Here is a 12,254-nt window from a genome sequence, read left to right as displayed (position 1 = left end):
ACAATTGTGAATACAGATATAGCAAATGCACAGCTAAAAAAGGAGCTCAAATACAGATTAGAGGATATACTAATAGGTAGGAAAACACAGCAATGGAGACAATTACTGAACATGTTATGTAATTAGAGGAAAGATTAGAGGTTAGTTTGTGTAGTTAGCAGCATTTTTGTTTCTATTTTTTTTTTTTTTTTTGTATTTGGAGGTTTAAATGTAGAGATGAGTGAACTGGAGCTATCTGAGCTTAAGAGATGTACTAATGTGGTTTGTTAATGGTAATATTTTATATTTATTACCAAAAAAAACTCTCTCCATTCCATATTCGTTATTTACCCTTTTCTTTACAAAAAAATATGTTATTATAATCTTTTATAAAGTTTTATAAGGTATTTTAGTTATTTTAAGAAAAGAACAGCTTATAAACATTTTTTTTACCAAACACATCAACTGCTTATTATCAATCTCAACACTTCTTTTCAAATACGTAAAAACATATTTAACAAATCAGTTTCAGCACTGCAAGCATAGGCGGATCCACCCCTTTAGGAAGAGGTGGCATGGCACCCGCTAAGATAATAATTCTTTTACATATCGATGCTAAAAAAATTTAAAACTATATTAAATATTTGATTTTGTCACCCGCAGTCGTCAACTAGACAAAGGTACCATGGCTGGTAGATCTTTTAAAAAGTTTTTTTCTAGTGTAAAATTCATTTTCTTGGAATTTATCTTGAACCTTATTTGACTTCCCCATTTTTTGTGCTTTTTATTTCCTTTTGTCCCGGTCATTTGCCCTTTTTCTTAATTTTACTAATTTTATATGTAGTATCTAGCATGAACGCTCAAAAAAGAGACTCCAAAACTTTAAAATTATATAAAATAAGCATTACTCTTAATCTTAAATTTATGAGTTTTCTTCTTTCAAATCCGAAAAAGTTGGGTCTTAATGGGAATTTTTGATTGAGAAAAAAAATCATCTTTTTTTAATTATATCATAAATATTTGTGTTATTGTATGGTTATTTAATATAACTTAATTTCTTTACTATTAAATTATAATAAAAATTTAGTAAGCATTGCTTAAAAAATGAGATTTATGATTTTGATTATTAGGAACTTGTACTTTATTTACTTTTGTACTTATGGGTATAATTTATTTATAGAAGATATTTTTTAAAAAATTTCTTATTCTAATTGATGTAATTCCTTTATGAAGATGTTATCTTACTTGTGTAAATTTATTTTTAATATACAGAAAAAGATGTAATTTCCTAGTAAAATGTTGGTTTTACTTGTATTGTTATAATAAATGTGTTATTCTTTAGTTAAAATACTAATAACGTTTGTTTTTTAATTTTTGAGATGTAATTTTTATATTTGTAAATAAAAAATACCTATTAGGTTGACCTGAATAACTCAGAAAAATCGAATAAACATTCCTAACAAATTTCATATTAGTCATTACAAGGTATTTAAAGTAAATTATGGCACTTGCCACCTTAAAATCCTAGATCGGCCTTTAACTGAAAACTTATCAACTATTTACAATCAGCTAGGCTTCTACCCGCAAGCTTATCAACTATTTAAAATCCGCTAATACAAGTGAGGTCTAAGAGTCAACTTAAGAAAATGCATACAATCCAGATCTAAACATGTAGGTTCATATCTATATAAACAGCTATGGTGAAAGCAAGTATATATCCTTAATCCTTTCTATTTACGTTCTTCTTGTTTACCAAAGAAACTAAAGACAGATGGCGGAAAAAATATTGGTTGCAGCGGTGAGTCCAGCCGCTACTAAAGCAGTAAACTTTCTGGTGGACAGCGTTTCGAAACTGCTGATTGAAAATTGTAAGCTGATAGAAGGTGCAGAGGGGGATTTCAAGCGTTTGTTGCGTGAGATCGAACCCCTAAATGAGTTACTAGCTGCAGATTATGCAGAGGTGAAAAGCAATAGCATGATCAACTCGGATAAGTTTTTCCAGAACATCCAACGCACAGCGTATAAAGCTGAGGATGCCATTGACAAATTCCTGGTTCAGAAAATGATTGACCAGGACAAGACAATCGCTAAATTCCTTCCATTCTACAAATGGATCAATAATTGGAAAATGGCACCGGAGTTCAAAGAAATTCTTGAAGAAATGGGGGAAATTCGCCAACTCAGTCAACAAGCTTTTCAGAAAAGCACACAAACTACTCAGCACCCTGACAAAAGTGCCAGTGATGCCCAGGAAACGCAGGTATGCCTGAAACCCAACAATCTTGAAAACTTCTCTAAATAGAAGCTTTTTTCATCTTCTTTTTCAAATAAATTAGATATAAAAGTCAAACCTTAGTATAAAAGTCTCGTTTATTCCAAATATTTTTGGATATTATAAAGAAACGTTGTTATAGATAGGGGTGTCAAATGAGCGGATTAAGTTGAATTTGGACGGATCAAAATGGATTAGGTTAATAAACGGGTACGTGCCTTGTACGTGAATATTGCATCAATAATATGAATAATATTTACTAGTAAAACTTCTACCTATTATCAACCACTTTATGTTTGAATAGTTTTGCAAGTCCTTTCTATATAGTGGTAATCATGATAAAAGCAAATATATGCCTTTACCAGGATCTAGTAGCTCTAATTTGATTGATCCCTAAATTCTTATCTTACTACATATCCTTTTGATATTATGATGGTTAATTTGGAAACTTTCATTTATGTATCATTTGCCTAATTTACAATTACTGGGGAAATATTCAACCTGCAATGAAATTAGTGAAAGAAAATTTCTCTTTATTCTTAATTAAAAAGTTCTTTTGACGCACTGAGCATATGCTACTGAGAGAAGATTTTCACTATGTGCTCACTTGCGTTTCCTAAATTGACAACCTATTCAAAGGTAATAGCAGTGACGAAGCTAGAAATTTTTTCAAGGGTGTTCAAATTTAAAAGAAGTGAATTTTTTTTCAACAAAAGGTGTTCAATATGTATTATATACCTCTAAAACGTAATATTTTACTTATAATTATTAATAAAATTAAAACAGTAAATGAGGTAGAATTTAATCAAAAATATATAGATAGTTAAAATTATGAACTAAATAATAAATGTTGTAGCAGAACAAATTGATTCTCATTTAAAATAAAATTGTAATTTGGAAAAAAAAAATGTTGGAGCTTCCTAAACTCTCATGCTATAAGAATTGTCTCACAATTGATAAAAATATGTTAATATTAATCAAGGTGCTTGGTCCTGTCGTTACCCTTGAAAATAAATCTTGAATGTCAAGCATGTATTTCTAAAGTTTGTAATTTTTTTCATTACTTTTTTCTGATTTATATATTTTCATTCCTAATCATATTTAATACTATATGATAACTTTGATCTCTCTTTCATTCTCCTTGTTTGGGTTCAAGCGTTCTTTTCTTCATGTGAAGGATACATGAAAAAATATCACTCAGAGATCATACTCATTTTCTTTTAATCTCCCACTAAACCAATGAAAAAAAAATTAAATTAGAGTTTATTTATTTTGATAGCAATCTATGAATACTATATAAAACAACACACACAGTGTATATATACATAAGGATATGGTTGCTCAAGCACCCATTAACTTTGGAATCAAACACTAATATTTAGATTGAAAAATTAGTAATTTATATAAATTTATTAACTGAGCACCCAATCTTAATAGCAAATTCAAAGGAAAAATAAGCGACTAAGCAATATCCAATTTTTCTTTAACACTTGTACGCTTGAAGGACCATCCTCTACGGAATGGTACAAAGATAAGGTCTTTGATCTAACTCTTTTTTACATAGAAATGAAAATTCAAAAATTGAGAATTCATCTTTCGGATAACAATATTTTCTAGTAGTACCTACGGCAAAATGTCGGGAATATACATACTCATCATACATATTGACAGTACAATGCAATAAAAATTTCCCACTCAAATTTATTCAAAAAGAACTTGTGAATGAAAAACTCATAACAAAGATAATTTAGAAGAAGAGAACAAAACTCCTAAAGTGACATTGCGGGAATATGAACTGACCTTAATGAGTTTGAACTTTGAAACCTAGTCATTCTCTTCTTCCATTTCCTTTTTTAAATCTTATGGAAATTTTGTTTTTTTTTTTTTCTGTAAGAAAACAAACACTTAATATCTATTTACAATTTCATCTAATGTAGAATTTTTATATGAAGGGTAAAAAAGGTGAACAATATTTCGTTAAGGGGTTTCGTGCTTTAAACATAGTATAGATAGGTATAGATATAAATAAACGCCTTTGAAACTTTGTCTAGCCTCCCTTTTCATGGAGTTGAATGTCTTCCAATCTAACATTCATATAGATGAAGCTTTCTCATAATTAGTTTATGCTCCAATACATAAAATAACTATATGTATAATTATATAAATAACTATAAATCAACATGTATTGGAGTGTTGTTCGGAGAACGCTATTCCAAAATCGTCTTTAAATTGAATGATTTGATTTTGGTTTTAATCAATTTAAATAATATTAAAACTTTTTACATATTTAAATAAGGAAAATTTGAACTAAAATTTTAGTATATTTCAACCTCCTAAATATTAGGAAAAATAACTAAATGACTATTTTGTCTAGTGCGAAACAAACTTTTATAAGAGTAAAAAAGACGAACGATATTTCGCTAAGGTCTTCGTGCTTTTAATATAGTATAGATAGATATTGATAGATAGATAGAAAAAACTTTATTGCAACCTTAAATGGACAAATTTACCCCTTATATGATATTTTTATATTTACTTCTATTTTGGATAACAAAACTAATTTATTATTTTCAAGTTCTCATCAATGGATGCACAACATTTAATCTAATCTTGCTACCCAGTATGATATGTATAAGAAAACTATAATTTAATTAGTGAACGAATTTATCATTTAAGCTTCACTTTTTTTTTAAAAAATGGTGGCAAAACTATATTTTTCCGTTCTTTTGGACTTTCATCAATTAATTTAATTTAATTTCTTCAAATAAATTTCGGATCTTAAAAGAATGAGTATAAACAAATAATCCAAATAACTCTCTCTCTTTTTTTATGTATATTTTAAAATTGTATTTTCTTCTTCATTTGCTTAGGTATAAGAATTGAATATGATTTAAGCATACCGAGTGGCATATATAGATGAATTGATTGTAAGAATCCAATGAAAAAATTAAAATAGAATAAGTGAGTTTGCTAAAACCTATGTTTTGTGGACTCTCCAAAATGTTGTCGTACTCGTATCGGATCCTCCAAAAATATATTACTTTTGGAGAATTCGCCACGCACCCAGCAATATTTTCTGAGGGTCCGAGCAATATAGACCAGCCCCACATATTCATCGAACAAAATTAGAAAATAGCCAGATTTACAACTGGTCGTTTAAAAATAGTCCAGTTTCAAAAGTAATCGAAATTTAGCCACTTTTCATGTAAAGATAAATCTGAGCGAAAATACTGTTCAAAACTCGAAAAATACGCCAGTATATTATACTGGAGTTCCAGCATAAGTATGCTTGAACTCCAGCATATTATATTATACTGGAGTTCCAGCATAAGTATGCTTGAACTCCAGCATATTATATTGGAGTTTCAGGATAAGTATGCTGGAACCAGCATAAGTACAATAGAACTCTAACATAATATACTAGAGTTCCAGCAAGTATAATTGTCCAGTATAATATGCTGGAGTTTGGAGCACCGGTGCTCCAGTCTCCAGTATATTATACTGGAGTCAGCAAAGTATACCGGTCCAGCATAATATGCTGGAGTTCATACACAGGTGCACCGAACTCCAGTATATTATGCTGGACCGGTCTCTGTTGCAGCAAAATAGTGGCTATTTTTCATTGACTTCGTAAACGCTGGCTATTTTTGAATGACCAATCTGAAAACTGGCTATACCGTGCTATTTTTACATATTCATCTGCACCCTATCCAACTACGTCTACCTCAGTTCTAAGGATAAAAATTCAGTAGCTCAAGCTTCCTATATGTGCCGATGAGTTTCATCGAAAATAGATGTGATATATTTTCATTTTCAGTATATATAGAGGACAATTTTGTGGAATACTCAACCCCTATTGTAGCAACCTATCCTAGTCTTCAACTTCGCTTGTGCTATTAATCTCATTAAGAGTATCCATTTAGGAGCTCCAAGGTTATTATCAGTGGCGAAGCCGAAAAATTCAATAAACACTCTTTGCCAGTGGGCTATGCAAGGGTATTCAAAGTCTATTTTTAATCAATAACAAGTAATATTTTACCTTATACATAGTATAATTTTTCGGCGAAGGGCGATCAGTTAACCACCCTTGGGTCAACATAGCTTCACCTTAGGTTATTACACACTAATTTCTCCCATGACACCTTAGGGAAAACACCTCTAATCGAGATATACATTTTCTTGATAGAAATATTGTCATTGCCTGAAACTCAGCTTCCCCGATTCCTGCTTGTTCTACATACCTTCTAGTCTTCAAAATTTTCTGCACTACCCCGGCTTGGAGACATCATAGGAAGACCATCATCTCTATTCGGGTACGATCATAGCTTCATTCGTTGAACCTTAGGGACCACTATTAGCATTGAGTTCAATCACCACACTACCTCTATCATACATACGACATTACACGAAGCTTGTTTTAGTCCAGCTTGTTTATTTTAAGGTACAATAGAGTCTTGTAATACTAAATACAAGAGAAGGAAGGTTTGCATAACATCTAAAACCATAAGGGAACGAATTCCTATTTTTTGTAATCAAAATAACCAATATTTTCCGATCAAGTTAATATAACTTCTTGGAAGCGTTTAATTAGTTTGGAAATTTATATCACAAGACAAATATACTGCGAAGTTGTTACTACTCAACATGTTTAGATGGAATAGACTTTTATTTAGTTATAATCGCAACGAAAGAAGACTTTTAAATACTCGTGTTTTGATATCCAATCTATTTGATCATTTCAAAAGGGTCCTGCGGAGGAGGATATCGAAGTGGTTGGATTTGATGAGCCTGCAAACGAAGTGATGAAGCGACTTCGTGAAGGATCAGAGGATCTAGATGTTGTCCCTATTGTGGGCATGCCGGGGCTTGGCAAAACCACACTGGCAAGAAAAGTCTATAATGATGATTACATTGATGATCATTTTTACAAAAGAATTTGGGTTTATGTCGGCCAGTCATATAAGCTAAAGAATATTCTTCTTGATATTCTGAAAGAGTTCGCGCCACGCACTGAAGAATTCAAAGACAAGAATGAGGACCAATTAACTGAGGTCATACGTAATTTTGTGGTTGAAGGAGGTAAATATCTCATTGTCTTGGACGATGTGTGGGAAGCAGAAGTTGTGGCTTTTGTCAAGAAAGTTTTCCCGAACAAGAAAGGTCGCTGCGACCGAATCATGGTGACCACTCGCCTAGACCGTGTGGCTAACGCTAAAGGCGCAGTTCCTCACGTTCTTGAACCTTTGTCTCCAGTGGAAAGTTTTGAGTTGTTAGAAAACAGAGTTTTTGGCAAAACAAATAAGTGTCCTATTGAGTTAAAAGAATACGGGGAGAAAATTGTAAAACATTGTGGTGGTGTACCACTTGCAATAGTGGTGATTGCAGGAGCTTTGGGAGGTTGTATGGACGAAAGCGAATGGCGAGTAGTTGAGAAAAATGTGGGGAAACATCTTATGAACAAAAACGACCATAAAAGCTGCTTGAAATTTGTTGAAACGAGTTATAATCATTTGCCTACAGAGAAAAAGGCGGCTTTCTTGTATTTGGGAGTTTTTCCTCAAGGCTTTGATATCCCTGCTTGGAAGCTGATTCGCTTATGGATTGCTGAGGGACTGATAGAGTCCGACTTTGAAGGCAGTGAAATCGAGGAGATTGCAGAGTCTTACTTGAGCGACTTTGCCAGTAGGAATTTAGTGATGGTGATGCAGAAAAAATCTAACAGTACTCAAATCAAAACATGTCGTGTTCACGACATGTTGCATGAGTTCTGCAATGTTGAGGCTAAAAGAATAAGTCTCTTTCAACAAGTAAATCTCAAACCTGGTGTTCGAGTTTTTCCTTCTATAGAAGATCCTAGTACTTCTCGTCGATTATGTATTCAATCATCTATTCCGTATAATTTTATCCCTAAAGATAGAATTGTACAACATGTTAGGTCTCTCTTATGCTTTTCCTCAACACAAAAGCAAATCGACTTGACTAATCTAGAGGTCGACCTCATCCCCAGTGCATTTCCACTCATCAGGGTGTTGGACATTCAATCCCTCGTATTTGAATTCTCTGAGATATTTTATCGGCTATTTCACTTGAAGTATATTGCTATCTCAGGTGAATTCCCGGTCCTTCCTCCACTCATTGGTAATTTTTGGAATTTACAAACCCTTATAATTCATACCTCACATTCCACCCTTAAGATAGCAGATGACATTTGGAAAATGCTACGATTGAGACATCTGCACACCAACATTCCTGCAAAATTGCCGCCCCCTCCTACCCAAACAAGCAAAAGTTCTTGCCTACAAACTCTTTCTAAGGTTACACCAGACAGTTGCAAGGAAACTATGCTTGCGAAGGCTTGTCATCTCAAAAAATTGGGCATCGAAGGGAGATTGACATCTCTTCTTGGAACTAACAAGGGTGGATTCGACAGTTTCGAAAAGCTAAGATGCCTGGAACATTTGAAATTGTTGAACGATATTGATTGTATTGAAGAGCTTCACCTTCCTCCAAAATTCTTCAGTTTACAACAAACACTGAAGAAGTTAACTTTGTCAAGTACATATTTTGAGTGGAGTGAGGCAGATACGTTGGGACAATTGGAATGTCTTAAGGTCCTAAAGTTGAAAGACAATGCATTCACAGGAGAGACGTGGAAGCCGAAGAAAGGAAGTTTTAGCAAGATCCAAGTCCTGTGGATTGACCGGGCAGAAAGCTGGGAAACTTGGGACGCATCAAATCATCCCTTCCAAAATCTTAAGCGCCTTGTTCTTCTCTCCTGTTATAAGCTTAAGGCTGTGCCACATGAGCTGGCTGATTTACCTTACCTTCAAGAAATGAGGCTGGAGCGCACATTCGAAGCAGTCAATTCTGCAAAAGAGATCAAAAGAGAGAAACTAGGGAAGCAAGCTCCTGGAAGCAATTACAAATTCAATCTCATTATATTCCCTCAAGGAGATGCCAAGGCCATACAATGAAGTTGAAATTAAGGTCAGTAAAATTCATTCATTTTGTCTTGAAATGATTTTACATCTTCATCATAAATTGTGTTGGCCGTTTTCATAAAATAAGTTACTTTCTAGGTTGTACCAAATGTCGCCTTTTTTTGCCAATCCATGAATTCAATAAGTACTCCACCGTAGTATATAATTTTGGTGCCATCTACTTCATCATCATGATAACCAGTTTTTAAAACTTGTTACTACTAGTCCATATGTTGAAGTTTGGCAAAATGCCAAAGTCCCACATTGGTTGGGAGTTAAGTTTGGGGGGGATTTTTCCCCTATAAAAGAAGGTCTAATGTTTAGGATTGAAATACACCTCTCATTTGCCTTCTCATCTGTTTAAGGCATTTGTATCTTCTCTCTTTAGTATTATTTCACTTGTATTTTTGGAGTGAAATAAAATATTGGTTGTGTCCGAGGAGTAGGCAAAATTAGCCGAACCTCGTAAATTGTGGTGTTCCCTTTATTGTTGCTTTATTGTCTTATTTATTATTTGGTGGCTGTCATAATTTTGGTATAGTAGTTGTGACTTATTCACACTATATACATTTGGCTTCCGCAACAATTGGTATCAGAGCCAAGGTACTGTCTAAGTATGCTCTGTGGTTGCAGCATAGTCTGATCTTCCACATCAGAAAAGATTTATCTTGGTAACTGAGTCAAGGTTCTGTCTGAGTATGCTCTGTAGTTGCAGCTTAGTCTGATCTTCTACATCAGAAAGGAAATAATCTTGATTTGTGTCGTCAGCTATTAAATAATATTTGTGTCAAATATGGGGGACAATAAACAAGAAGAATCTACATCAAGTGTCAACAATACGTCATCATTGGCATCTTCGCTTATGACAAGAATTGTGTCAAATGCGAAATTTGCGGTAGAAATTTTTGACGGGTCCGGACATTTTGGGATGTGGCAAGGCGAGGTTCTAGATGTCCTTTTTCAACAAGGGCTAGATCTGGCCATTGAAGAAAAGAAACCAGATGTTATTGGAGAAGAAGATTGGAGAATTATCAACCGTGTTGCTTGCGGTACCATTCGATCCTACCTTGCTAGAGAGCAGAAATATCCATACACAAAGGAAACTTCTGCAAGTAAATTATGGAAAGCACTGGAGGATAAATTTTTGAAGAAAAACAGTCAAAATAAATTGTACATGAAGAAGAGACTGTTTCACTTCACCTATGTTCCTGGTACCACGATGAATGAACATATCACCAGTTTCAATAAGTTGGTCACAGATTTGCAAAATATGGATACAACTTATGATGATGGTGACTTGGCCTTAATGTTGTTGGCGTCACTTCCTGATGAGTACGAGCACCTTGAAACTACTCTACTCCATGGAAATGACGAAATTTCTCTCAGAGAAGTTTGTTCAGCTTTGTACAGCTATGAACAAAGAAAGCGAGAAAAACAGAAGGGCGGAGAAGGAGAAGCACTGTTTGTGAGGGGTCGTCCTCAAAATCAAACGAGGACAAAGAAGGGAAGATCCAAGTCAAGATCCAGACCCAGTAAAGATGAATGTGCCTTTTGTCGAGAAAAAGGGCACTGGAAGAAAGACTGTCCGAAGTTGAAGAATAAGGCCAAACATAACAATGGAAAGGCTATTATGGATTCAAATGTAGCTGATTGTGATGATTCAGACTTCTCATTAGTTACAACAGAGTCATCAACATCATCAGACATATGGTTGATGGACTCGGCTTGTAGCTATCATATGTGTCCCAACAGGGACTGGTTCATGGAATTTCAAGAAGGAGAATATGGAGTCATCCACACAGCGGATAACAGCCCTCTTACCTCATATGGCATTGGTTCAATACGATTAAGGAACCATGATGGAATGATCAGAACATTGATAGATGTTCGATATGTACCGGATTTGAAGAAGAATCTCATCTCTGTGGGAGCCCTAGAATCAAAAAGGTTCAAAATCATTGCAGAAAATGGAGTGATGAGAGTATGCTCCGGTGCACTAGTGGTAATGAAGGCTAATCGGAAGAATAATAATATGTACCGCTATCGTGGCAGTACAGTTATTGGGACAGCGACAGTGACATCCAGTGACGACAAAGAGGCAGAAGCAACCAAGCTATGGCACATGCGCTTGGGACATGCTGGAGGAAAATCCTTGAAAACTCTATCAGATCAAGGATTGTTAAAAGGAGTAAAGGCTTGCAACTTGGAGTTTTGTGAGCATTGTGTCAAAGGGAAACAGACAAGGGTTAAATTTGGTACAGCGATCCATAATACTAAAGGCATTTTGGATTATGTACACTCTGATGTTTGGGGTCCTTCCAAAACACCTTCATTGGGTGGGAAGCACTATTTTGTAACCTTTGTTGATGATTTTTCCCGAAGAGTATGGGTGTATACAATGAAGAGCAAAGATGAAGTGTTGGGAATTTTTCTCAAATGGAAGATGATGGTGGAGAATCAGACAGGCAGGAGAATCAAGTGTATTCGCACAGACAATGGAGGTGAATACAAAAATGATCATTTCAATAAGGTCTGTGAAAATGATGGCATCATCCGACACTTCACTGTTAGACATACACCACAACAGAATGGAGTGGCAGAACGTATGAACCGGACCTTGCTGGAGAAGGTACGGTGTATGTTGTCCAATGCTGGTTTGGGCAAAGAATTTTGGGCTGAGGCAATTACATATGCATGCCACCTCATTAATCGTCTACCATCTGCTGCTATTGATGGCAAAACACCATTTGAAAAATGGTACGGAAAACCTGCTGTAGATTATAACTCTTTGCACGTGTTTGGCTCAACTGCATATTATCATGTGACAGAGTCAAAATTGGATCCAAGGGCAAAGAAGGCTATTTTTATGGGAATTACTTCTGGAGTCAAAGGATATCGCTTATGGTGTCCTATGACAAAGAAAGTAATATTCAGCAGAGATGTTACCTTTGATGAATTTGCTATGGTAAATAAGGTAACAGAAGATACCAAACAAAATGAAGGTGCTTCTAAGCAGGTGGAGT

The 12,254-nt window shown here is 34.6% G+C and overlaps 1 protein-coding gene across 1 annotated transcript in view; it reads left to right on the top strand.

Moving 5' to 3' along the window:
• The first annotated feature begins 1,656 nt into the window (after positions 1-1,656).
• LOC107804888 (putative late blight resistance protein homolog R1C-3) overlaps positions 1,657-12,254 on the top strand; it is a 30,195-nt gene continuing 19,597 nt past the window's right edge. Inside the window, exons 1-2 of the mRNA XM_075233585.1 lie at positions 1,657-2,239; positions 6,997-9,238. Coding sequence (XP_075089686.1) covers positions 1,751-2,239; positions 6,997-9,225 — 2,718 coding nt within the window. The 5' untranslated portion in view covers positions 1,657-1,750 and the 3' untranslated portion in view covers positions 9,226-9,238. The remainder of the gene's footprint in view (positions 2,240-6,996; positions 9,239-12,254) is intronic.

Source organism: Nicotiana tabacum, chromosome 16 (assembly GCF_000715075.1).
Source record: "Nicotiana tabacum cultivar K326 chromosome 16, ASM71507v2, whole genome shotgun sequence".
NCBI classification, from domain to species: Eukaryota; Viridiplantae; Streptophyta; class Magnoliopsida; order Solanales; family Solanaceae; genus Nicotiana; species Nicotiana tabacum.
This window is presented reverse-complemented; position numbering and strand designations above follow the sequence as displayed.